Below are 27995 nucleotides of genomic sequence, written 5' to 3'. Positions count from 1 at the left end.
AAAAATATATATATATGGAGTACCCACAGAATATTGCTTTTTGCCATTTACCTAATCATTACAAAAATAAAACCCAAACTCGGTATGAAATCCTTTATTTAGATTTTTTGGTATTTTTTGAGACACATTCCTCTTTGTACCCCCATATGAGTGGAATATAAAAAACGGGATTTTTTTACAATTTTGATGACGAACACATGTTTTTTTAAAATCGCTTATCTATATTGTCAAAGTATAGTACAACGATACAGCTTATAAACAAAAGCAGAGACAAACTGCTGTTATGTATCCAAAGACAAATAGGTAGGTATGCAATGATCATACATTATTTCTTTATACATTTGGGCATTCTTCCTGAAAATATTTCTCAAAATAATATTATACATTATTGCAGACATATTTTAAAATATTCCAATTTGCTTTAGATCAAGAAGAATACTCACTCGGTAAGGCAAAAAATAATATCGATATTTTAAAATACAATTCAAAATACACAGAACATCGCTATAAATGTTCGTCCAGGCAATTGGTAGTAGGAAAAAATGCCCAAATGTATAAAAAAAACGTAACAAACGCATAAACAAGCAATGTGAAGCACAAGCCGTTTGTGCGTACAATCACGACGATATTATATTAAATTCACAGCTTTTATGTAATGCCCAACCTTTAACACAAGCCATTTTATGTAGTAAATGTGTTGCTATGGTGAAAATTAGTATTAGATGGAGTTGCCAGGGTAATTAAGATAGAGGTAGGCAATAATTAGAATTGATATATTTCTAAGAAAATAGCAAAAACGTAAGGCTTAATTATATCTAATTGATATCATATCAATTGATAGAAATAGAGTAATTTATTTGTTTCTGTCTATATGATAAAATTATATTAGATCTCAGCTATGTTAAAAGATAGGTGCTCGCTCGCTTACATTGCAAGAGCATACAAAATAATGATTATTCATTACTTGCCAGCCATATACATAAATAAATCATAATTACACATTATTTTTCGTTTTATATTTCCAGTTTTATGGCATCGTGATGGTTACATGATCAAGGAGGTTGATAAAGAAATATTATCGATTTAAATATAGCACGCTCTATTTCAACTGATAATTATAATGATTCAAAGATTTATACGTAGGTAATTATTTTCACCAATAGCAACACATTTATTTTATTTCAGTTTGCACTTGATTTGACCGTGAATTACTAGGTATTTTGTTAAATTGAGGAAGGAAGAAAAAATATTACGTCAGTCGACAGTTTAGCAAAAATGTTTGTTCATTAATTTAGACAGATATCAATCATCTTTATTACTTTATACTGAAAATAAACCAATCTGTCTATCGACAATTTTCGAAATAATATTGCAATCAGCATTTCCTCTGGTCTGAACCTCATTTGAAGCATCCTTAATAATAATTGCAGTGGCCACGTCGCGCCGCTACCCTCGTCCCTTGGCACTTTTGCAGCAGTCATTGACGATGCATCTTTGCATCTTGTTAAAGCAAAATGTTCGATAGCTAATAATAAGAAGGAGGCATAGATAAGGTACCAGTTTGAAGGTATCTATAGAGAAATTGTTACTGTGAAGAATTGGGCAGGAGTTTGACAAAAAATGAATAGAGAAGAAATAAGGTCTGATTTTTTTCTATCTCAAGTTGTTGTTATTGGCTCATCATCCTCCGAGCCTTTTCCCAAACTATGTTGGGGTCGGCTTCCAGTCTAACCGGATTCAGCTGAGTACCAGCAGTGCTTTACAAGAAGCGACTGCCTATCTGACCTCCTCAATCCAGTTACCTGGGCAACCCGATACCCCTTGGTTAGACTGGTGTCAGACTTACTGGCTTCTGACTACCCGTAACGACTGCCAAGGATGTTCAATGACAGCAAAGTTGTTGTTATTGGATGAATGCGAGAAAATGACGGTTAAGTTTCAAGCTTTGCCACGTAATTTAAATAAATAAATAAGGTAGGCTATTCGGCCTCTTCTGAAGTCCTATATAATATAGGACTTATCACATTGTTGGTAATTAGGTCAATAATGCTATAACATAATTAAGACTGTCGGAATGAGGCAGATAACACAATTTTACAAATTGCATAATATTGGAAAAGGCATAGCAAAACTGATTAAATATTTATTGTGCCCAAATATGGATGAGTAGTCTTTAAAAAATTCTACATGTGAAATACGTCAAAGAGATTTATCTAATACCAGGAAAATGCGTAAACAATATCTATTATATGATAGTAAAATACTTTGGAGAAGAAATATCTACACAGATAAGAAAATTCCAAAAAAGTGTTTAAGTTTTTATGGCATTTTTCATCAAAAAATGAAAGACGGTCAAATCAAGTTTTCATTTCGTGTGTACAGCAATAACATAATACATATAACAATTCCTTCAACAATTTACAACATAGGAAATAAAACATTGGCTATAGGAGACTGGTGACTGCAAGTCACTTCATATTGGTATATATGGCCAATATTGGTACCAACATTTGGACATTTGCCACCTTATGAATCGTGGTCTTAAAAAGTACCGGCTTAGTGCTGGGTTTAAACGATCATCTTGATTAAAGTGAATGGTTTAAATCTAGAACTAAATATAGACTAAAGTAATAAGGTGCTTTAACTTAAAACTGGATCTAAAGATGACATTTTACATACAATATTTTTTCATGAAACATAGTACGGGCGCGGGACATTTTTCCTCATTGGAAAAAGTGTTTTGTGTTTTCCAATGACCTGCCCAGATGCGGGTACCAATATCGTCATATTTATGTCAAATGATTTTACTTTATTATGCCTCTTTATAATTGTTACTACTTAAAATATAAACAATTAAATTATATAAAGTTTAATAGACCATAATACAGCCGATAAAAGATCTGGTAGTAATTCATACATATTAGTTACGCAAAATAATAATATTTACCCTTACATAATCATTAGTAGAAATAATATTTTTTTTCTGAAAATCCGCCTTTTTAAAGCTAAGCTACAAAATATCAATAAATCCTATGGCTAGAAAGTATAATGATTAATTAATTTAAAATGTTAAAGAGCTCTAAACGGCGGGAAAATCAATAAATATGATACAATTTAAAACTTATAATTAAATATTATATCAATTAAAAATTTTCAAATGACATGATTTAGCTTAGGTACGTGAAAAAATATAACAATTCTTCTAAGTATAATCATCGGCACGAATCTTAAACTCTGACCATCACCTGCGCAGAAGTTATTTATTGGGTCCCTTTGGTGGTATGAAGTGAGGCGCGGGGGCGGGCTAAAGCAGTGATTGGCCCGCAATGCATCGCGTCATAGCCGTCACTCGGGATTGGTTCTTTGCTAATAAATCACTTCTGCGCAAGTGAAGGTCAGCGCTCAAGATTCGCGCCGATGATTATATTTAAAGTGACTCGTGAGTAATAAATAAATATTTAGCGATTTATCTACCGTCGCTTAATCGAGGTCTGCTTTATTTTCAAAAAGTTAAACATGAGGATTTTCATTTTATTCCCAATAAATAAAATAAAATCCACACATTATTTAGTATTCGATACTTTGTGTCGTCAGATAGTGGAGTAGTCATTCCACATGCGGAAAATGCCCTCATTTTTACTTGTTTCAATGTCAGGTAAATAAATTATAATTAAAATTTACACTGACTGAACAGATTGAATAATAATACGATAATTGCATTACAAAGTTGAGATCATAAGATGGCGCTGTATGTCCGGATTTTTTTTTTATTTTTTTTTCTGTAATAAAAACTATCCTACGTCCTTTCTCGAGTTCCAAACTATGTCTGGATCAAATTTCACACAAATCGGTTCAGTAGTCAAAGCCAGACAGACAGAGTTACTTTCGCATTTATTATCTTAGATTGGATTATTTAGGAAATAAGTTTTTACAATTGGGCGTTTTTCCGCATGCAGTTTCGGACATTTCCCATCTGTTTTCCAAATGTAAGAAAGGTTTCGTTATTAACGTTAATTCCTTGGTCTATGTCCCTTTATATAATCTAAAAACGAAGTGGGCCTTCTAACCACTAATCGTAAAGGCTTGTTATGTTCCTAAATGCATAATGCAACGCTACTATTACACGTATAATACACAAGCATTATTTATATTATACGAGTTTATGTCAGCCATTTTGGCGCCTTTTGTCTATGCTTATATCATAGAGAAGAAACATTTATATGTCGGAGATAGTCAATAGTACGGTCACTGAACGAGACGCAAGCGCGCCCTCTGGTGGCGTATCCGGTGAAACAACAATTTGGCGCGCTTGCGTCTCGTTCAGTGACCGTACTATTGACTATCGACATATATTTGAATTTGTGTGGTAATGGACAAACTCAAAAGTTACTGCACCAATTTTAAAAATTCTTCACTGTTGGAAAGCTATACTCTTACCGAGTAACATAGTCTATATTTTATCCTGTTACGGGCAGTAGTTCCCACGGGACGTAGGTGAAACCGCGGGAGAACGGCTATGTTATCGACAGTGACAAAATTATATTTATTGTGAAGTATCTAGTTTACAAGTGAAAGCATTATTTAAACCTTTCCAAAGATATTAAAGACGTTTTTATTGGAGACTGAATAGATTTTATTTCCGTAATTATGCCTCTAAAGTAAGAAATAAATTGTTCATGTAATAAATCAGAATTACATAACAGAAACATAAAACGTGATGAATCATAAAATTACAACCATTTATCTAATCTAAAACCGTGTATCTGTCTGTAGTAATACAATGTTTTGGTAAAATAAAAAACACCTGTATAATGAATTTATCTTTATCTTTCGAGTATTATGATATCGTTATATCATATACTGGTATCAATATCAATCAATCTATTATCATTGATCGTTTGTTTCACAATCATCCGAAAATTTTTGAAATCGGCTTAACCTTGTTGATTTATCATTCTAATTTTTTATCTGTATTAAATGATATATGATATAACTGGAACTTCTTACTATAGGTAGTTACCTTCTTTAAATGTATCGTATTTCTACTCAGATAAAAAAATAAAAGACTTATAATAAAATCAAAAATATATCAGAGGCATTTATTAATAAGACAATTTTGAAGATGGTGTAATTTAGTTTATATTTCATACATTTGTTTGTATGATAGAGCGAGTAGACCAGAAGAAACATTTGTGTGCATCAATGTGCCACGTACTGGTGAAATCTCGTCTTTACAATGACGAACTGACGGAAAAAACATGAAATGTCATTTTGACATCTATGTATTCGGACTCAATTGTTTACCTAATGTTGGAAATTATGATGCGTGATTAAGCTCATCAATTAGATAATAGGTATCAATTAAATAAGACACTTCTTTCATAATGTTATCAAATAAAAATGTGCTAAATCACAGTGAGTTTGCAGAATATAAAATCAAATTGATTTTTTGTATCCACGGAAGAAGGAAAGATAGCGGAGATGCCATAAGGAAGTTAGCTGAAGCGCCTTCTTGTAGGTCAAGCAACGTACGGCAGTAATCAGTTACTAGAACCAACGAGACGTTGGGGTTCCTTGTCAAATCAAAAGGAATCTGTCAAAGATTAGTCTTGATTTATTGGTAATAATGGGCGGGTTCCATAGAAGGCGTGATAGGCCGGAGCTAGTAACGTTCCTCGTCCCCCAAACACCCGCATTTTAGCGCGCTACTTTCTTAAGAAATTTTGCGTTATGACATCTCCGCTCCTCATTTTGTTCTCTATGGTAATATATCTAAAATCGAAAGGACCAAAAGGCTGACATAGTTACATGTAGATTAATGACGTATGAATCGATACACGCCACCGAGTGACGAAATAAGCTAATCGATATAAAAATAATTGTGTTCAAATGTGTGCGTATCTTTTGACAAGTTGCCGCCATTACTGAATTTAAATTTCGAATTTAGTTTTTAGTATTTGACAGATTTTAGGTGAAATTATATCGAAAAGGCATAAAAACACGTTGTAGTGATGATTATTTTTCTTTTATTTAATAAATAATCACAAGGAATTCAGATAATGCGAGTTATTTCGGCAAAACATTCGCACACGCAGAACAAGAGCGTAGCATAGAGCTACCTTAAATTTAATACTTTTTTTATTGTATTATGTCAATTTTTTCATTTTTTTTTCTTGTTACATTATGGCACCACAGCCATTACTCGACAATCACACAAGTGACATATTGTGCATTAACAAACATACTAATTTTGCTTTTGAACCGCATTTCAAACCATTACTACTGATTACTGAAAAGTTAATTTATAAAAATGATTATAACCAAATCTTATCTAAGTACAACAATAACAAATTACAACATATCTTTGCATCAATATTTTAACGCCATCTGTTGACGAAGGCCAGAATTAGTAACACAAAAAATGTTTCGATTTTCAAAGTCGGTCCAAAAGCAAATCTAAGCGACGTTTAAACCTTACCAAAGCTAAAGTGTCATATTGCCGTAACAGCAGTTTAGTAAAACATCACAACCGCCTCGACATCGTGAAGCCTATAAGCTCATTTAGAGTGCCACCGCATCTGTGCAATTGACAGCTGTCATTTTCAATTGACAGCAACTGTCAACTGCACAAAAACGGTCGGGCCATACCAAAATGACATGAATATTGAACGAAACGTCATTGGCACTAGAAATCCTAAGCTTTTTGTTACCAAAGAGGTCTGAGGTCAAAAGTTTTTATTAGTCTATGCAAAGTAGCGTGCGTCATCTAATAGCCAAGTTTTATCGTCCATGGCTGTAAGGTTTCTACAGATTATATGCCTATGAACATACTTTAAAGTTAGGTGTCTATCATATTGAGTGAAAAAACTATTTTGCAATCCTGTAAAAAATGGTATTGTCAATAACATTTTTTTGGGAATTTATTTGTCAAAAAGAAGAATCTATTCATACTATGTATTTGTCGTCTATTTCAGGATGGCCCAAAGAGCTTTAAAGTATGCCCAAAAGCCATATAAACAAGAGCCACAATCATAATTAAAAGAACCTTAAAAAATACAATTTCAAAAATAAAATCCACAATTCGAATTTCAATTTTCTCAAAAAATCTACAAAACATTTCCAAAATGTTTTGTCAAAAAATTAAAAACACCATTTTTCTATTTTAAAAAACGTTAAAAAATACTTTTTAAAAATAAATTTTGTACTTCATAAAATCAGTATTTGAGAGCCGCAACACGCATTTCTTATAGACCATATCTTAATTTTAAGAAGCCATTTTAAAACGAAGGCTATTTTGTGACATTTTTGCCAAAAGTGTTTATTCCACATTCGCACAGCAATAACCTTAAAGATATTTTTATCCAAGCATCTCTTAAAATCCTTCAATACACTTTCATAATTATTACTAAGAAATTCAGAAAAGGCGCACACTGTGCGATTTCCTTTGCGCAAAAAAATAATAATTTACATAACAAATATCCATCAATATTCAATAATTATATAAATAAGTATAATTTTTTTTTTATTTAAATAAAATTAAGATATGTACGAAATAAAATGTTCGATAAAATAAATGATACACGATTTTGGGTGATAACACAAGTTATGCACACTAACTCAACATAATCTGTGGTGCTGACAAAATACTTTTGCACGATTTTTTTACACACTCACTACCAAACGTCTCGATCGAAAAATCATTTCTTTTTAGAAAAAATACATCAATTTCATATTATTATTTAAGTTCTCATCAAATTCTCAAAAATATTTACAGCACAGTCTATTTCTAGTTTTTTTCCATGTTTTTTTTTTCTAATTTTTTATCCCATAACCATAGTGTAAGAATACGTTGTCTGTGACACAATAGTCTTGCACTATGGCGTTAAAAAGTTAAAATTACAAGAACACATTTGACTATTATTAAAAAAAAACAATGTTCACTTTTTGAAATATACCAACTTAATTAAGCTTAAAAATAAAACATTAACTATTAGTCCGTCTAAGGAATTAAATAAGACTTAACACACCGTCTGAGATCTGTCACTCACTTTTTTCGAGTTTTTTTTTCACAGTTTTTTTATCACATTTTTAAAAATACTGCTTCCTCTTAGGTGCTTCGTGGTAAAGATATGTAGTCACTTCGGCTGAAGTTGTTTTAGTAGAAAGTTGAACATTTTCGACATTGTGTGGGGAACCACTCGGGAGTAGGTTTTGTGTGGTGACTGACAACCGAAATCGTTCAGGACGTGTATTTTTTACCTTTGCTTGGGGATGCCTGTGTAGGAAAAAAATATCTTTAAAAAATCGAACAAGAAGAGAAGAAGTTGTTGTTCTAACCAAGCTATTCTTTCTTCAAAAACCTAAGCGTCTGTTTAAATTTCAAACCATTATAGCCTAATGCTATTGTAAAATGAACCTTAATTCAAAGGCAATAAGGTATAATATTACCTGGCTGTGTCACGCGATGGAGTTGACGGCGTAACGGGGCCGCGAGCCCTCTGGCTGGTACAGCGTGATCGATGCTATGTAGTTGTTTGACATCACCTGCGAAGTATTACGGGTTATAATTTGACATTATTGTTGGTAAAACTGATGTTTTTCCTATGAAAAGATGTTTTTCACGTATCCACCCGTGTCTCGAGGGAACTACTTTCTACTTCTGGATAAAAAGTAAGTCTATGTCTATTCTTAGGGCTCAAACTTCAAACTATCTTTGCATAGTATGTTGTTTAAATTTGTTTAGTTACGTTGGCCTGATAGCCCAACAGACGTACGGACAGACAGGGTTACTTTCGTACTTATAATAATTAAATAAGAATTGTCGTTGTTGTTGTGAATAGCATGCCAAACACGGTTCAATACTTATATCTTAAAAATTTGGTCATTCCTTAAATACATCTTAATATATTATTTTACAGCAAAAATCTATCAATTTACACAAAATCTTTAGCTCACCTCAAAAATAATATCCTGGTACCCATAGCAAAACGTAGATCCGAAAGGATTGGTAGTATTAGTAGACGAAGCTCTGTTGAGCACGACGGGGCGCTCAGCCACGCGAAGAGCACGGGACACCACCTCCCACTTACTGTACGCAGTGATACAGACGGCGCCGCGACTTTCTACTAGCGAGTTCGCTTCGCATCTGTGTAAGAAATGGTTGTTGTAAGAAGTCGGTTAAAAATGTATGTTGTTGATTTTTTAGTCAATGAAAAATTACGATTTTGAATCGATTATTTAATTAGATTTGAATAGATTATTTTATTTGATTTGAATCAATTATTTCATTCGATTTGATTCGATTCTTTCATTCGATTTCTTCATTCAATTTGATACGATTATGCAATTTATTCAATCTAAATTGATTACTTCATTTAATATCGATTAATAAATTCAATTTCAATTCATTGCTACAATTGATTTTAATCGACTACTAACTATGTATATTCTCTAGAACTTACTACAACTTAACTATTGTAATGTTACAATAGTTAGAGATGTCTCTTAGCACATACTTTGATAATACATACAGCTAACTCGATAACATACCTAATAATCGAGAGTTGATATTTACAATACTCGTGGAGTAAATCACAATGTCATATTCTTATGTAGGCACTTACTATGTTTACAAAATTAATTTAATTTTTATATCTAACATACTAAGAATCACAGTTAATTAAATTCACCATTACTCAGATAAGATAAGTTAAAGGTAATTAGTAAAATAATTTGTTGTGTACTAACTTGTCCGGCTGCACGGTGAGCTCGAACTCGCAGCGATGGTACATGTTGAAGTTGTAGTGCCCCGGGTAGTTGGTGTGCAGCACGAACTTCTTCACCTGGTGCGTACGCGCGTCGAATAGCACGTCCTACATCAGAATAATATTTATTAGTATTAGTTTAATAATTGGTTGGAACTAAGAAGACAGAAACACTTTGTTTTAGAAGGAAATTCAATGGCATTTCAATTTAGAGTTCGTGGATTAATGTTTTAGCTGATTTAAAGAAGAAAGGTTCACAGTTTGATCTGAATCTTTGTGAGTGATTCATTTGTCGGAACCAAATTTGATGCGGTTTTCAACATTCATCAGACTTAGGAAAGGGTTTTATTTTATGTATGGGTAACTATGCATTTTTGAAAGTGTTTTTATTTTTTTGAAAAAATGTTTTTGAAAGTTTGGCATATTTTTTAGTTATGGGGTTCTTTTTACAGATTAAGGACTTTTTATCGGGTCTTGGAGTGTTTAAAAAAAATATAATTTTGAGGGTTTTGCAATCATCTGACAACTACAGCATATACTAACCAGTCCTAACGTAAAATAGTTGAAGAAGTAGTCCGAAGCCGGCGGGGGACGGCGGCGGGCGGTGGGGCGGTGGATGCGCATCTTGTCGTCGGCCTTGTAGTAGACCCGCGCCGGGGCCCCCAGCGCCGCCACCACGCGCTGCGCCGAGCTGCCAAAGCGGACCACGCGGCATACCCCGCGACCGCCGCCTTCTGTGCGGCCGGGTCCTGGGGATGGATGGTAACTTGTAGGGTGAGGTTCAAAGTGAGAGTGAAAGTAAGTCAGACACTGCCAATAACATTATTCAAAATACTGTATGTACTCGTATATGTAAAGTTGTTACCTAGTTGCTACCAGCTAACTAAAACCCACTATATTCCTTTTGGAGCCCTTTATGTTCCATAACCGTGGTACCTCTTTCCAACAATCCCGCAGCCCCGGCAGGGTTTGGCGTTGGTAGACCCCACTGAAGGTTATAAATATCTTCAGTGAACATATTCACTTGTACTGCCAGCCTGGGGGTACACTCTACCTTCAGTGAACATATGCAGGCGCAGTCCCTGCGTGGCGGTGGCGGAGCGCAGCACGTCGCAGCGCCGCAGATGCAGCTGGTGCCGGTAGCACGACAGCGGCAGCTCTTGTACTGCCAGCCTGGGGGTACACTCTACCTTCAGTGAACATATGCAGGCGCAGTCCCTGCGTGGCGGTGGCGGAGCGCAGCACGTCGCAGCGCCGCAGATGCAGCTGGTGCCGGTAGCACGACAGCGGCAGCTCTTGTACTGCCAGCCTGGGGGTACACTCTACCTTCAGTGAACATATGCAGGCGCAGTCCCTGCGTGGCGGTGGCGGAGCGCAGCACGTCGCAGCGCCGCAGATGCAGCTGGTGCCGGTAGCACGACAGCGGCAGCTCTTGTACTGCCAGCCTGGGGGTACACTCTACCTTCAGTGAACATATGCAGGCGCAGTCCCTGCGTGGCGGTGGCGGAGCGCAGCACGTCGCAGCGCCGCAGATGCAGCTGGTGCCGGTAGCACGACAGCGGCAGCTCTTGTACTGCCAGCCTGGGGGTACACTCTACCTTCAGTGAACATATGCAGGCGCAGTCCCTGCGTGGCGGTGGCGGAGCGCAGCACGTCGCAGCGCCGCAGATGCAGCTGGTGCCGGTAGCACGACAGCGGCAGCTCGGGCAGCGGCGCCCCGCACACACTGCCGCTACTTGTACTGCTAGCCTGAGAAGAGGTATGCACACTTTATTCCGGCGAATTTGTATCTCGCCTGGACAATAAAGAGGAATGGCCTTTGCCGCAGTTACACCCAATTTCTGAAATAACGCCTTCTCCAGGAGTCTGTATGGCATTTCGGTTTGGCCGTATTACGTCGTGAACACAGAGTTCGTGTTTTCATATTAGTAAAAAATTTTACGACAATAAAAAAGGTCTAGCTCTTAAATGACATTCTTTAGAACACATGCGTCACATCGGCGTATCCGTGACTTTTGAGCCTACGTCTATGTGACTTTCTAAAAATAAAGCTTTATAACTAACCTGGTGTTGAGATCCATAGTAGATGGTAGTTCGCGAGACGACGGGCGAGCCGCCGTTAGGGAACTGAAGAGAGCCCAGCCCGTGAGCGTAGCCAGGCTGAAAACAGAAATAAAATAGATGTTAAGAATTTTCTGATAAATACTATTGCAGTACTGACTTAATAAGTGGATTTTCTGTTCTATAGCTATGATTCTGCTTTAGCTAATATGACTTCATGCTGTATGAATTGTGCACAGGTACAGTTACTTCAACAGTAAATTTTCGGTCAGTTTTAGTAAACGTAAAAAATGCACGTTACCTAAAAAAAAATTGCAGAAATACCTACAAGCGTACAAGCCGCGTACAAGTAAATAATACGAAACCTTACCTACATACGATACGTCAAACCGTCGCATGCCTAAAAACCCATCATCTCACCTCAAATTTGCTATCAACAGGAAAGTAAAAGGACAGTCCTCTGAAGTTGAGCGCGAACAGATGGCGCTGCGAGTCGTACAGGCCCGGGTGCGTCGCGCCGAAGCAGTGCTCAACCTGCTCGATCGACGGCGATATCTCCGGCGAGTTGAAGCACATACCACTGCAATGTAACTTACCTCAAATTTGCTATCAACAGGAAAGTAAAAGGACAGTCCTCTGAAGTTGAGCGCGAACAGATGGCGCTGCGAGTCGTACAGGCCCGGGTGCGTCGCGCCGAAGCAGTGCTCAACCTGCTCGATCGACGGCGATATCTCCGGCGAGTTGAAGCACATACCACTGGAATGGAAAATTAAAAAATATTTAAATATTTGTGTGTTCTTGGGTCTTGGCTAGAGTTGGTCATGTAAGGTTCATTATCTTAGCTATTATCTTAGCTGGTAAGGACGTCTACTGTCCTGTGTCTTGTGCTAAAGAGCAGTAAATACGCTTACATACAGACTTACGATGCTACATAAATAAAACATACTTATAAATAACTAAAGTTTCTTTCACACATAGGTTTTCCCCATAAAAGAAAGTTAGATGCAGAGTTATGATCCAAAACAATAGTCTTGTATGTGAAACGAGTCACATAACACCCTCTTTAGATTTCTCTACTTTTACAGTATGACTAACACTGATTTATATTTGGTTTGGTATTTGCAAAGATGAAGAACCTTCTTGCAATAAGCTAGAGATAAGTACATCTTTAACAGCATTTCTCCTCTTTTCAACGATAAAAGCCTTGAACTACCAACAAAAAAGACAGTAAAAGAAAAAGCATGGACACCTAACGCATTAAACATTCACGTCGCGCTATGCGTGTAAATCATAACGAAGGAACCTGCATTAACATTCGCGACGCGCTCAAATGGGACCAGTCACATTAACCTAACCTTGAGTGTGCTGTAGGGACATGGAAACTGAAGCTAACATTAAAATGTCAAAAAAGCATATATTTTATATCTATCACGTTTCACTTCACCTCTAACGTAAGGACCTTACTACCTAAAAAAAGGTTAAAGAAAAAGCATTCAAAATTCACGAATGCTTTAAAAATCGCATCACAGGGCGCTATGCGTCCTGTCGGGCTGCGGGATTGTTCGAAAGAGTTACCGCGGCCCTGGTACATAAAAGGCCTACGAAAGAACACGATGGATTTTTAGTCAGTAAAAGTCTGACACCGCTGCAAACCCACAGCGGGAGGGGTCATTTGATGATTTTTGTTATCGTATAAAAAAAGCGCTATGCGTGTAAATAATAACGAAGTAACCGACATTAACATTCAAGACGCGCTCAAAGGGGACCAGTCGAGCAGTCACTTTAATCTAACCTTGAATAACTGTAGGGACATGGAAACACTCGCTAACATTATAGTGTCAAAAAAGCATATATTTTAAATCTATCACATTTCACCTCTAACGTAAGGACCTTACTACCTAAAAAAAAAGATTAAAGAAAAAGCATTCAAAACTCACGGACAATTAAAAATCGCATCACAGGGCGCTATGCGTTCTGGCGGGGCTGTGGGATTGTTCGAGAGTTACCACGGCCCTGGTACATAAAAAGGCTTAGGAAAGAACGCGATAGATTTTTAGTCAGTAAAAGTCTGACAATCCCTCACCGCTGCTAACCCACAGCGAGAGGGGTCAATTAATGATTTTTGTCATAGCAAAAAAAAGCGCTATGCGTGTAAATAATAACGAAGTAACCGACATTAACATTCAAGACGCGCTCAAAGGGGACCAGTCGAGCAGTCACTTTAACCTAACCTTGAATAACTGTAGGGACATGGAAACACTCGCTAACATTATAATGTCATTAGGTCGAGCGATACCGGCGCGAAGATAGCACTGGTTTCTGCTGTTACTATAGCGGGTGATGTTTATTTATTTGCAATTTGTATGGTAATAAGTAAAACAAAGAGCTTTTTGTAAGTAGATTCGTTTTTACGCAAAAATAATGACGTGATTGCGACAATACTTGAGTGATTGGTATGTGCCCTATGATAGCCGGCTTTGATTATAGTACAGAAAAAAAATGAGTAAGTTTTGCAGGCTTTATATACAGATTATAATAATTTATATCAATTAAATGAATTTACCTGCTCAGATTATTATCAGAAATGATCATATTGAGAGCATGGACACCCCATCGTACCGTTTTTCATGAACTCCAAATATACCGAATAATTACTCATTTCCTGTTATTAATAAGTTGGTTCATATTAATGACCAAAAACTACTATGTTCGAAGCTAAACAGTTTGTCTATCCTGTGTACGTCCGTTTAGTAATGAATTAATTTATATTCTAACCGTGCTTCGAGCACAATGATAGCTTTGAATGGAACCAGTCTAGACGTCAGACTAACACATTTTCTAGTTAGGTAGGCATGTAGGTACTTAAGATTTTTTCTATGGTAGGTATTTCTAGTAAGGAAGGTACTCAAGATTTTTTCTTACATACAATATTATTATGTTTTGGCTATCTTTTGTAGATTTCAATAACATATTATTTGAGATCCACTGCATTTCCTATATTTAAAATTTGTGCAGACTAATGCATAATTACACTCTGCTCTGTCCTCGAGATCAAGAACAACTACGTAGTAACGCGCAGGTACTACACTATCCATCCACTGAATTTGAAATAAAAAAATAAAGATTGAAAACCAACAACTGTCAGCGCCCTCTCTTGGTAGGTAGGTCATTCGCGTTTTAGTGCTCACACTATCCGCCACGTTTTTTCGTTCCTCTCAAATAATTATTATTTTAATTAAAAAATCCATCTTATAGGTACTCGTAAGTGTTTATTACTGTGTTAATCAAGCTTAAAGTTACAATTATGCCGAAAAAGCGATATAGTGATGAAGATATTGAGTCCTACGTAGATCGGAAAATGAGGAAGATCGAAAGAAAGTTACGGAAGAGGCGAGCACACCGTCTTCGCTCATCTTCACAGGATTCGTTAAAAATCTTAGGTAAGTGCCTATTAATTAGCTGATTTCATCAATACTACGGTTTTTTCCATAAGAAAGATTTATTTGTTTCGGTATGTTGGATCTACCCTCTTAATTTTAGAAATTTTATTTTCGTGGTAGTATATTATAACGGAATGTTCCTACAAGCTAAGTCGAGTTCTAACGATTACTACCCACATTATTTCATAAACTATTAACATAAATATACTTTGTTGGTTGTGAACATTTTAATGGAATGTTTCCGCCATCTGATAACAACAAGCTGTGTTCAGTCCACAGGGATTGTTACCAATGCTGTAATAAGATGATTGTGAGCATTACAATGGAATGCTTCCGTCATAGTTCCCCGCATAAATGTTAAATAACAAATTATGCGAGCAATTACAATTAAAGGCAATAATGCCCATTTCAGACGAACCTCACAGAACCCACCCTGGTGAAGAACGCTCGTCATCTCTCGCGCTAACTCATCAACCTAACGAGGCCGCACAAAATATAGACCACCATGTCGTGGATGACGCCCCACTTAATGACGTGGTCAATATATCGGAGAAACCTCCAGATTTATCAGCTTCTATTGTCCCTGATACTGCAGCGGCGGCCGCGCAAGTAGCGGACAACGATACAGTTGAGGATTCTCTTCCTGATGACATTTTAGAAATATTAGGGGAAGCCCCCATAAACGATAAAAAATTTGGCCCACCCTTGAATTCAAATCTAGCTATCAGGTGGGAGCATACAGCGACGAATGGTCTCTCTAAGGAAGCTAGAAAACAGATTCTTGATAAACATTCTATCCCACAAAACTGCAAGAATATCGATGCTCCTGCTCTCAATCAGGAGGTAAAAGCAGCTTTATCTGAGGTTCTCAGCAAGAAAGATAAAGCTATCGAAAATAAACAGAAGCAAATCGCATTGATAATCGCTTGTGTAGGAGATGCCCTTTCACAGATTTTATCCACCGATAGTACAAACATATCGCTTATTAAATCATTAACTGACGCCGGTAAACTAGCCTGTGACTTGCAACATACAGAATCCATGATTCGTAGGAGTTTTGTCTGTTCTTCAATCAAAAAAGAAATAAAAGATCACTTGTACGAAGCAAAAATTGATAGCCATCTTTTTGGTAGCCAACTGGGTGACTTGTTAAAGGCGGCAAAAGCGATTAATAAAACAGGTGCAGAAATGAAGACTGTAGCACCTATACCTGGACCGTCAAGAAGATTAACCAATCAGACGCAGAATTTAAACTCGCGGCGCCCACTTCCACCCATGAGCAGGCAGACGGGAGTTGCGGCGAGACGTTCGACAGCGCCTGCTCCGACCCGACCGGAGTACCCGCGCCAACAGCGTCGCGCCCCACCGCCGCCGCGGCCGCAGCCGAGCGCACCCTACAGGCGCTCACAGACCCACGCACCGCACCGCCGATAGAGCCGGTGAGTCATACAGGACGTTTGTCACACTTCATCGATAGGTGGCGTCTTATCACCAGCGATGGGCTACTTTTATCTTGGATAAGGGGTTATAAAATACCTTTCCATACTTACGTACAGCAAAATAATACCCCATCGGCACCAATCTTAAATAAAAATGAATTAAAAGCATATAGGGAGATTGTCACTGATCTAATTAAGATGGGTGCCGTATCACCATGTGTACCATGTCCGGGACAATATGTCTCAAGCACTTTTCTTGTACCCAAACCAGATGGAAGACAGCGTTTTATTTTAAATCTTAAAAAATTAAATACATTTATAAATACAAATCATTTCAAGTTAGAAGATTTACGAACAACAATAAAATTAATTTCTAGAAATTGTTATTTAGCCACGTTAGATTTAAAGGACGCATATTTCTTGATCTCAATTGATAAAGAATTTCGTAAATTTTTGCGTTTTCAAATACCATATATTAAGGGTTTGGATAATAATCTTTACGAATTCAACGTCCTTCCATTTGGTTTGTGTACAGCTCCATATGTCTTCACCAAATTGCTAAAGCCCGTGATGGCATTACTGAGAAGCTTAGGATATTTTTCAACTATTTATTTAGATGACATATGTTGTATTGGAAAGACTTATGAAGAATGCTTAAAAAATGTTCAGACGACAAAATTAATTTTAGAATCTTTGGGATTTGTTGTTAACATCGAAAAAAGTTCATTGACGCCACAGACTTCATGTAAATATCTAGGTTTCATTATTAACACAGAGTTATTCCATATACAGTTAACTGATAAAAAAAAGTCGCACATCATAGAAGAGGTGAATAATTTTATGACCCTTAACCGCTGCAAAATTAGAATTCTTGCTCGCCTGGTGGGTCTTCTGGTTTCTGCTTGTCCAGCTATCCAATACGGTTGGCTTTATACAAAGGAATTGGAAAGATGTAAATACTTAGCTCTGCTTAGGTCTAACGATTATGAAAGTTTTATGGATATACCTTCACACATTCGGCAGGATTTACTGTGGTGGTTAAACGCTGTCAAAAATAGTGTCAACCCTATTCGTGACGAAAAATATTTGCTTGAAATATTTTCAGATGCAAGCAAAACAGGGTGGGGGGTGGCATGTAGAGATGAGACGTCTAACGGACAGTGGAGTGATGTAGAAAAGGATCTGCATATCAACTTGCTAGAACTCATGGCAGCCTTCTTTGGCCTCAAGATATTTGCAAAACACCTAAAAAATTGTCAGATCCTTTTGCGCATCGATAATACCACCGCAATATCGTATATTAATCGAATGGGTGGTATTAGGTTTCCTAATTTAAATAAAATTGCTAGGGAGCTCTGGCAATGGTGCGAGCAGAGAAATATTTATGTTTTTGCTTCTTATATAAGCTCAGAAAATAATGAAATCGCAGATGCTGAATCTAGGGCCACGCATCCTGACGTAGAATGGGAGCTAACTAATCGTGCCTTCAGTAAAATCATTCACAAGTTTGGTTCACCATCTATTGATCTTTTTGCATCTAGAATAAATAGAAAGTGTGACTTATATGTGTCATGGAAGAAAGACCCTGACGCTTACGCCGTTAATGCTTTCACACTAAATTGGCGCAATCTAAATTTTTATGCTTTTCCACCTTTTTCTGTGATTTTAAAATCTTTGAGAAAGATAATCACGGATGAGGCTGAAGGCATTGTCGTTGTTCCATACTGGCCTACTCAACCTTGGTTTCCGTTGTTCGAAAGTTTATTAGTATCAGATATTATTCTGTTTGAACCATGTGACCAAGTTCTGTTGTCATGTTCCCACAGACCTCCACCTCCACGGCTTACCCTGGCTGCAGGCAGATTGTCAGGACGGCACTTCTAAGAAGAGGCATCCCGACTGCTTCTATTGATATAATGTACGCTTCACTTTCCAATAATACCATGAAGCAGTATGATACAGGTTTGAAAAGATGGTTCCTTTTTTGCCAATCTCACAGTGTTGATTTATATGAAGCTTCTGTCCCTAATATCATATATTTTCTTACGAAGCAATTTAATAACGGGGCCCAATACGGAACTTTGAATAGTTATCGGTCAGCCTTATCTTTGATTATTGGTTCAAGAATCGGAACTGATGATAGAATCATACGTTTATTTAAAGGTTTCTATAAACTTAGACCACCACTGCCTAGATATAATGAAACCTGGAATCCGTCTATTGTACTAAATCATTTGTCTCAATGTTATCCCAACGATAAGTTAGATTTAGAATGTCTCACCAAAAAGACTGTTGCACTGATCGCATTAGTGACTGCTCACAGGGTTCAGACCATCTCAAAAATTAATATTAAGAATATCAGTGTTAATTCAGACCACATATCTATTAAGATCCCAGATTTGATTAAAACTTCGCGTATTGGCTCAACACAACCCTGTCTTCATTTACCATTTTTTAGCCAGCAGCCAGAAATATGCCCAGCAGAAGCTCTCAGAGCATATATTTCGAAGACTCAGACAATTAGAGGCGCACAAGAAAACCTTTTCATAAGTTATAAAAGCCCCTATAATTCGGTAAATTCACAGACTTTGAGCCGCTGGATTAAAAATGTTTTATGTGACAGTGGTGTTGATACCAGTAAATTCAAAGCCCATTCAACTAGACATGCATCTACTTCAGCTGCTCTAAGATCAGGCGTATCCATAGATTTAATTAGAAAAACAGCAGGCTGGAGTGGATCCTCATCAGTATTTGCAAGGTTTTATCAAAGACCAGTCCTAACGGATAATGCCAATGATTTTGCTGTATCAGTTTTAGAATCTTAATTACCCCTTTTTATTTCGATAGAAGAAATTTATTTTTCCAGTCAATGTAAAGAATGCCTTTTTCTCAATAGTACCTATCTAATTTAAATTAGTAAGTAAGTAGCATACCTACTTATGTAATTGCCATAAGTAATCATTAAGTATTGTAAAACAAATAAATATATAATTAATGAATAATCTGTTACATGCTCTTTATTTTCTTTTATTCAGTCATAAAATAACAAAACCGTACATACATACAACGCAACTGAATGCTTTCAAGTTCTACGTAGTTGTTCTTGATCTCGAGGACAGAGCAGAGTGTAATTGATGATTAAACGAACTTACCTGAAGTGAAGTTCAATCCCAATTACACGAAGGCTCTGTCCGAAGAGATCAACACCCGCCCGATCCCGTACTTGAACAACCAGGTGTGTTCAATTGATACCCAAATGCGTTGTAAGTATGTAATTGTAAGTAATTCCGTTCTCTACTTTTAACTAAATGACCTACCTACCAAGAGAGGGCGCTGACAGTTGTTGGTTTTCAATCTTTATTTTTTTATTTCAAATTCAGTGGATGGATAGTGTAGTACCTGCGCGTTACTACGTAGTTGTTCTTGATCTCTTCGGACAGAGCCTTCGTGTAATTGGGATTGAACTTCACTTCAGGTAAGTTCGTTTAATCATCAATTATAACAGTAGTACTTAACCAAAATTATAATCTTTTAGTTCAATAGTAATGAAGGTCTTTTAAAATCTATGTAAGTATTGAAAACAGATGAAAACTATTAGCACACTGACGCCTCACCATAAGAACGTGGTAAGTAAATGACAAAAAACAGTTGACATAAGATTATCTACGGACAATCATTAGTGATCATTAGTATCTTAATTATAACTAATAATTAATTCTACATTAAATGATAAATAAACATGTATACGACTTACCTATACCTAAGCTTAACTAATTTCATATTGTAGATCTCTATAACTTTGAGTCGTTGTGCAACCGGATCGAATATTAACCGGATGCCGTCCTGAGGCATATTTATTACTAGGTCTACGGATAACGGGTTCTGAAAAAGAAAAAAAGGAAACATTAGTATCATATTTTTAATACGTCCCAGAAATATGTAGAAAAAGAACTAGAAATTAGATTAAAAGCCCGCATGAAAGTAAAAAAAAAGTATTAAATAAACTTATATTCGGAATTATTTTCAATTTGAAGATTTCAATCCAAGAAATATTCAACTGTGAATATTGTTTTTCTGCCTATTAAAATTACATAAAATAAATTGACTAAAAAGTATTGAAACATACAAAAAGCTAGAGAACGGACCTAGCGTCCTTGCAAAATGGCTTTCCTAGTAACAATTTTATCTATTAGATTACTTAATCAAATAGTGCAAAAGATTAGCTGTAAAAAGGTACATGTATGTACTCAATTAGAATGTATTTTACGTACAATACGCTATCTCGTGTTGCTGACCAGCCAGATAATTTTTGACTAGCCGTTTCCCGCAGTTTTACCCGCATCCCGTGGGAAATACTGTCCTTGCCAGGATAAAATATAGCTTATGTTACTCGGGAAAAGTGTAGTTTTGCAACAGTGAAAGAATTTTTAAAATCGGTCCAGTCGTTTTTTAGTTTATCCTTAACAAACAAAAATATTTTTTCCTCTATAATGTAGTAGGTATATGTAATAGGTACTGCCATTTACTTCTTCGTTATCAATCTTGTAGGTACGTACATTCTTCCAAATATAAACGTGGAATCTTACCTGATCACTATATAGTACTTGTACTCCTCGTATTGTGCCCACTTGACTCTGAATGATGGCCACTGATTGAGAGAAATGCATCCCTGAAACGCAAACATTGAAAATGAGTTCATGAAGAGAATCTTCAAAATGAACCATGTTCCTTTCGTTCAGAGTTGAATATATGACTTTAATAATAGTATGACTTTATTTCTACGGGTCATTAACCGACAACAAGATACGTTTTCTTTTAAAAAGAAGTGTCAAACATTTTCGTATCTCTTCGGTAAGTGTCTTGTGACAAAAGGTGTTTTTGGCAGTTTTAATAAAGAAAACACATAGAAAGGCGCTTAGTAGTAACTGCAGGTTACCGCGTTCTTGTAGAGAACAATCGCCGAAACCCCGTACTTACTACCATTTCACCAAACTCGCGATAAAAACAATATGCTAAAAAGTTGGACACAGCTTTCAAGTTTCTTCAGTTGTAAGTATAAATTGTTTACGTAATCGGTTGGTTAAAGGTAAGTTTACTTCTATTCTATTTCTTTAGTTATCTTTCATCAATAAATCAATTGTTAATAAATCCCATATATGCCCATCGCCTATTGGAAGTTTTAATTTATGATAAACGGTGGTTTACCTGAATCGGACCATTATCTTGTTAATAAAAACCGGCCAAGTGCGAGTCGGACTCGTGCACGAAGGGTTCCGTAAATTACAGTTAAATCAACCTATCTCAAAAACTATAAGAGATACTTTGATCAAACCAAAAATCGTTGAAAGAGTTAATTAGCATGCATCACCTCTATTTTTTTTAGAATTTTATACCCCGTAGTTATAAAAATAGAGGGGGGGGGACATACTTTTTACGACTTTGAGAGCTGATATCTCAAAAACCGTTCACTTTAAGAAAAATGTTTTTTAGAAAACTTTATATCATTTTAAAAGACCTTTCCATTGATACCCCACACGGGTATGTACATCGAAAAAAAAAATTTCATCCCTCAGTTACATGTATGGGGGGCCCCACCCCCAATTCTTTTTTTTACTATTTAGTGTCATATTTTTGTAGCGGTTCATACAACACATATTCCCATCAAATTTCATCACTGTAGTACTTATAGTTTCCGAGTAAATCGGCTGTGACAGACGGACAGACGGACAGACGGACAGACGGACATGACGAAACTATAAGGGTTCCGTTTTTGCCATTTTGGCTACGGAACCCTAAAAATGGGCATTAGAGAATCAGGCAAAAAGACAGAGATAAGAGTTCCGCAATGCTAAGGACATTATTAACCGGACACCTACGATTAATAAGGTACTTAATAATGTTTAGGTATACTACAAAGCAGATAAAAAAATGGTCACGTTTGTAGCACGTGTAAGCATTGTTTACGAGAACACCGATAAACACATAGAGACAGTCACCGCGGAAAGTTTATGCTATTCCTGTAAAGATAAACTGTAACGATATGGTTATAAACAAAATAATAATAAGCAGTTTCCATGACAAAAGAGTGATTGAAAATATTGTATTTACAGTCTTTATCAAAATTATTAATTTAATTTTCTGCCTGTAATTTAGGTGTACAAACAAATTAACTTATAAATAAATACTTTTTTTGTATGTATTCATGTAAAAAGCACTTAGTTGAGAACGGTTTTGGGTTTCTCCGAGCGGGAAAAAAGGATCGTTGGACCAAAACTTCCATGGTGATATTTTAAAGTACTCATGGCTTGGAATTTATAATGAGGAAAGTATAGATTCTGTGTAGGTGAACTTTTGGAAAGGTAACTTAACTGGATCACAGTATTGGCGATCCGGGGGCCAATAAATCGAGCCTAATTAACAAACATATAGTGGGTTTAGTAAATTCATTTATAATATTTTAAAGGAAGGAGCCAGGTGTCATTAGTACACTTATCGAGAGGTTCAAATTTTAATGAAACTATTTACAAAACAATATCTCAGTTATTGATTAAAATGTTTTATCGTTTCTGTTTTGGCGGAAAAAGGCTGCTTATTATTCTGAGTGCGGTCATAAAAGCTAACAGAAAAAGATACTATTTTATTGATATGGTAATGTGTCAATGACCGGTGAATTTATACAGTGCCATATTAGAGTTAAGTATATTAATGCGTAGTTTATCTCTACTTTTACGTAAAGAAATACAAAAAAAAAAACGCTCGCGAAACCTGTATTGTTTTTCAAGGATCTGTCTACTTCGGTAAATAAGCACATATCCGGGAAAGAACTGTATTTTTTTCCTCGAAATTCCTAAAATCGATTAAAAACAGAAAAATAAGTATAAAATACCTAGAATGAATTTCGGTTGTAAGTTGTAAACAAAACGATGATGACGTATATCTATTTAGTGTCAACGCACTACAAAATTTACGCGCCGATTAAAGATAATTCGATAACACAATTACCTACGTATTAAAAAAATATTTATCAAAGAGGTAAACTTTTAGGCTGAATTTTCAAAGTCAAAAACATGTTTACTATGATACCGATCAAGGTTATTTGACAATAACAATAGCGCGTTATTTGGTGCTGGGATACGCATTTAGGCTGAGTGCGAAAACCGCGGGAATTTTTATGGACCGTGACTTGGAAGATTTTTTTAAATGGACAATAACATAGTATAGAGTAGTTTAGCTTTAAAAATAACAATATTCGGAATTCGGGGATTACCTACAACTGTTCTTTTCATCGATTTCACACTAGCGGATACAGTCGCGGGGTTTAAAACCCGTAGGAACCGATCTCCGTATTGTGAAAACAATTTAAGGGTCCAAAATTAGGCTGATTTGTTTTCTTAACTTGAAAAAGCTGTCAGTAAACAGTAAATTATGTGATTCAGCTTGTTAAGAATAATGATATCCAATTCTTCTTAAACTGATTCCTTTATTTTCATTGCTTTATCCGCCTCAACAACACCCCCTAGGTCCTCGTTCAAATCTTACAGTTCTTTTTCCTTAGCGGATAATTTCCCTTCAATACAAGATAGCAACAAAGTTCTTTGTCTGTTCTATTTAAATCTCAAAGGACGAATAGGACGTGGACCGTGAGACTAGCTAACTAGTATCGATTCGGTACTTTTTGCAAATGCCACGAACGAAACCGACTGGACTGGACGCATAAATTATGTACATGTGACTTCTGGGGTTTGGCGGCACTACAGCACCTACCTATATACCTATTATCTTACTGAATACTGTAAAAGGGTAATGTTATGTACTAAGTGACAAGAACCTTCTTTTCATGGGGAATGGGGAATCATCAAATGACAGGAATCCCGCTGTGGGTTAGCAGCGTGAGGGAGTGTCAGACTCTTACTGACGAAAACCTGCTGCGGCTGCGGCAACTCTTTCTAATAATTCCACAGCCCCGGTAGGCTTTGGCCCTGGGGTTTGCTAACTCTCTGTGAAGAACCTTCTTTTTGAAATACAATCGCAAAGCTTCGGTACATTTCAGTCATTACTTAGCAAATTAGTAAAGTTGTACCATTGTACCTAAAAGTAAGTACCTTCTAATTAAAATCGTAAAAAATCCAGTTTCCAAGCTTACAAAAAAGATAAGCATGCATTTTAATTGGGTCCAAATTGTCTTGCACCGGAAATTCCATCATACCTACTCTGACGTTTGACCAGCAAGCTCTGTGATAATACTGAGAATTGAAACTTGGCGTAGTTGCCAAAAATACTGGCACATACTAGATCACTAATTTAATGAATTTAGAAAACAATGGGTAAGTAAGACTTTTACTGCTGCACTAGTGTGTTACATAGGTATGCCTTTTAATCGAAGTGCCAAGAAGTGTATTTTTTTTACAGCAGGCAAAGGAGCATACGTTCACCCATTTTACAAGCTCTGATCTCCTCGTACATATTGTTTGTGCTTTGCTAGGCTTCCTGAACAACTATTTATATTTCACACTAAATTGTAACATTGCAAAATAAATTATATTAAAACAGATCCTTCCAAGTATTCTTTTAAAAGGACACTAGATAACTTTATCTCACATTGTATCAGGTTTAAGGTAAAAGTGGACAATTTAATTTCTGCTTATAAAAAAACTTAGCTTCAAAGATTTTAGACTTTTATAGATTTCTTCAAGATAATGGTTTCAATCTAGCACTATTAACACATTTCATAATAATATGTTTTTTGTATAAGTTCTGATTTGATTAATTGATGTGACAATGGACTATCTATGCCTTTCAATGTCATGTTTTATATGATATTCATTTAACTGTTAAAGTGCATGATAGTATATAACAAACAATGTAAACCCAATGAGCCATGTAACCAGCTTTTTTATATGTCTACCAAAGACAATAGGTTTACAATGGTAAGAACTTCATACTTAATGCCTTTTTAGTGCAATCGTTTTTATTATGGTTTGCACTTATTACAAATAGGCTTATGTAGTTGAAAATTATCCTTGTTGATTCATACACACTTAGATTACACCATAATTGATATCAAACAGGTAAGAATTTTATTTATTACACAATTTGCTGCATATTCAAAATATGTTGTGCATTTGTAAAATTGTGGTCAGCTTTATTATTTTGACTTTAAATATTTAAAGTTATTTAAAAAAATATAAAAAAAATATGTAATATTTAGTTATAACAATAAAAATACATCATTATGATGCAATAACTTGAAATAGTCAGTGTCTGATAACACACACTACCGTAAACCAAGTTAACATTGCCGTTCACATATTTTTTTAACAAAACAATTAATATAAAACTTTATCAATATAACTGCACGTGTAAGTTTGTAAACTATTGTGGGGATAATGACTTTGTTTCTTTGTTAAACCATTTATTTAACTGTGTATGTTTTTTTTGTTTAGGTGTTTCCGATACAGTGGGGATGTGTAATATTAAGTCTAAAAAATATATATATAAGAAGCTTGTTAAGCACAGATTCACCCACGTCCAGTTAGCCCTGGTTGTTTGTACTTTACGGTAAATTAAAATTTGACCGATGTCAATTTTGACCATGGTAAATTTGATGTTTTTTTTAATGAAATTGTAACGTTCGTAAAACGAACTAGTACAGCAACAACGCTTTTTGAATTTAAACCCTGTTAATTTTACTGTAACTAGAATTTAACCCTAACCTTGACTGAGCTTCGAACAACCGGGCCTTACTCAGGAAGAGTGTAGCTTCACCCCAATATACTTGGGAAAAGGCTATGCAGATGATGATGATTCACACAAGTTATGAGTCAAAACTGGGTAGAAAGTGTTCTTCAGTGACTAAGGATAATGCTTGAGAAGTGAAACATTATTCCTTCAGTGGACCTTAAAGATCTGGTTTGTTGAAAATCAATGTATTTGGACCACAAATACAAAATGTACTTGAATTTTGCTTATATGTACATGTGTTATTGTACAATCTCAATTTCTTACCCAAATTGATATGATTTTAAGAACTATTTTAATGTGGAAGTAATTTAAACTTACTTGGATAGCAAGAAACCAGGTTAACTTATCTTAATATTTGTATTTTGTGACATAAACTAATATTATTATATTTTTGACTTTAATATTTCAAGTGTTAATGAAGAAAAAGAATTTATAGGTCATCATTAATACTCATTAGTGTTTTTTTCCTGTTTTATCAAAGGTTATTTACATTTATGTTTTGGGTTAAAATATAGGAAGAGGACAGCTTCATACACTTAAAAAAATACCCAAAATTTCTTTGTATTTTTATTTCAGTAATGAAAATGTGTAATGCATTGTTCTAAGTCAACCTGAATTTGTAAATAAACATCTAAACTGTATCTAAATGTAAATTGGTGTCATACGAATTCTCAAAACAAACACGAAAACAACGCAATCTACTAATTTCACGGTCAAGATTAGCTATAAAAAAAATAAACAAGCTCAGACCAGCGAAACAAAGGCTGTTCGTGACACTTCCCAAGAAAAAAAAATCAATGTTAAACTGAGGTAAACCAATTACTATGTCTATCCCACATTCAACATTATTCATTAATTGTGGTAAATATCCGTTAAAAACATCATTGCGTAAGACACGTCCCGTAGAAATAAAGCGCAAATTCTTGACGTAAGAAATAAACATACGCGATTCTTACCTAGAACAAATTCCCAGGCATCACAGCCCAGAGAGCGTTCAGGGACGATTTCCAAATCCAACATCGTGCACAAAACACTAAACACAAACTAAACTAACTAACTTTCACTTTAAAAAAACGTTTTTAACGCTAAAATTCGCTATTACGCTACCTTTTCTTTGTTTGCCAACTTTAGTTTTCAACCATTTTGTATTTGTCAGAGGAACTGTCATTACAAACAGCTGATTGTATTTTGCCAGGGCCGAACTGGATGAGGTTGTTTTTGTCTTATAAGGTCTACTTATCGGTCAGTACCTCGCGAAAATTGTGAATCATAAAAATCTTCGTTTCTTAATTCATTTCTATTTATATTCTGAACTTATTTATTTTTTTAAATATTAGTTATGGTATTTGTGAGGCTAACAAGAACTATAAATTTCATGTCGGATCATCGTTTTACGATTGCTAGTAACTAAAACAGATACGAAAGCCTTACTTATTCAGTAAAAAGTATGATATAAATTAACTCCTATTTCTCTCTGTGATAAGATTTTATCATGCCCCAAATTCGGCCCTGGCATAATAGAATGACGCATGCGTACCGATCATGACAGA

General features: G+C 35.8%; 2 protein-coding genes across 3 annotated transcripts; one reads left to right on the top strand and one right to left on the bottom strand.

Moving 5' to 3' along the window:
- Nucleotides 1-79: 79 nt before the first annotated feature.
- LOC110382485 (PHAF1 protein CG7083) lies at nt 80-27656 on the bottom strand. 2 transcript variants are annotated; one of them, XM_064041378.1, is made up of 11 exons: nt 27402-27653; nt 21291-21373; nt 20459-20586; nt 12422-12581; nt 11829-11924; nt 11363-11513; nt 10308-10513; nt 9748-9872; nt 8956-9145; nt 8449-8544; nt 80-8275 (listed from the first exon to the last, which is right to left on the bottom strand). In XM_064041378.1, the coding sequence occupies exons 1-10, from the start codon at nt 27463-27465 to the stop codon at nt 8458-8460; spliced, it is 1290 nt and encodes a 429-aa protein (XP_063897448.1). In that variant the 5' UTR covers nt 27466-27653; the 3' UTR covers nt 80-8275; nt 8449-8457. The 2 variants fall into 2 exon arrangements, with proteins under 2 accessions (XP_063897448.1, XP_063897447.1); XM_064041377.1 differs by lacking the exons at nt 80-8275; nt 8449-8544; nt 8956-9145; nt 9748-9872; nt 10308-10513 and having other exon boundaries at nt 10948-11513; nt 12246-12581; nt 27402-27656.
- Nucleotides 14858-20451, top strand: LOC110383415 (uncharacterized). The gene is made up of 3 exons (XM_021344209.3): nt 14858-15265; nt 15678-16704; nt 18531-20451. Exons 1-2 carry the CDS (start codon nt 15130-15132, stop codon nt 16697-16699), a joined length of 1158 nt encoding a protein of 385 aa, XP_021199884.3. The 5' UTR covers nt 14858-15129; the 3' UTR covers nt 16700-16704; nt 18531-20451.
- Nucleotides 27657-27995: the final 339 nt, after the last annotated feature.

This window comes from Helicoverpa armigera, chromosome 25 (assembly GCF_030705265.1).
Source record: "Helicoverpa armigera isolate CAAS_96S chromosome 25, ASM3070526v1, whole genome shotgun sequence".
Lineage (NCBI taxonomy): Eukaryota > Metazoa > Arthropoda > Insecta > Lepidoptera > Noctuidae > Helicoverpa > Helicoverpa armigera.
The sequence above is the reverse complement of the archived record's forward strand: the minus strand, read 5'-3'. Positions and strand labels throughout refer to the sequence as shown.

Coding starts and splice junctions, on each gene's coding strand:
- LOC110383415 (XM_021344209.3), top strand. CDS start 15,130: ATGCCGAAAAAGCGATATAGTGATGAAGATATTGAGTCCTACGTAGAT. Junction 15,266..15,677: donor GGATTCGTTAAAAATCTTAG/GTAAGTGCCTAT, acceptor TGCCCATTTCAG/ACGAACCTCACAGAACCCAC.
- LOC110382485 (XM_064041378.1), bottom strand. CDS start 27,465: ATGTTGGATTTGGAAATCGTCCCTGAACGCTCTCTGGGCTGTGATGCC. Junction 12,582..20,458: donor TTAGTTAAGCTTAGGTATAG/GTAAGTCGTATA, acceptor TTTCCATTCCAG/TGGTATGTGCTTCAACTCGC. Junction 10,514..11,362: donor CCTGCATATGTTCACTGAAG/GTAGAGTGTACC, acceptor ATCCATCCCCAG/GACCCGGCCGCACAGAAGGC.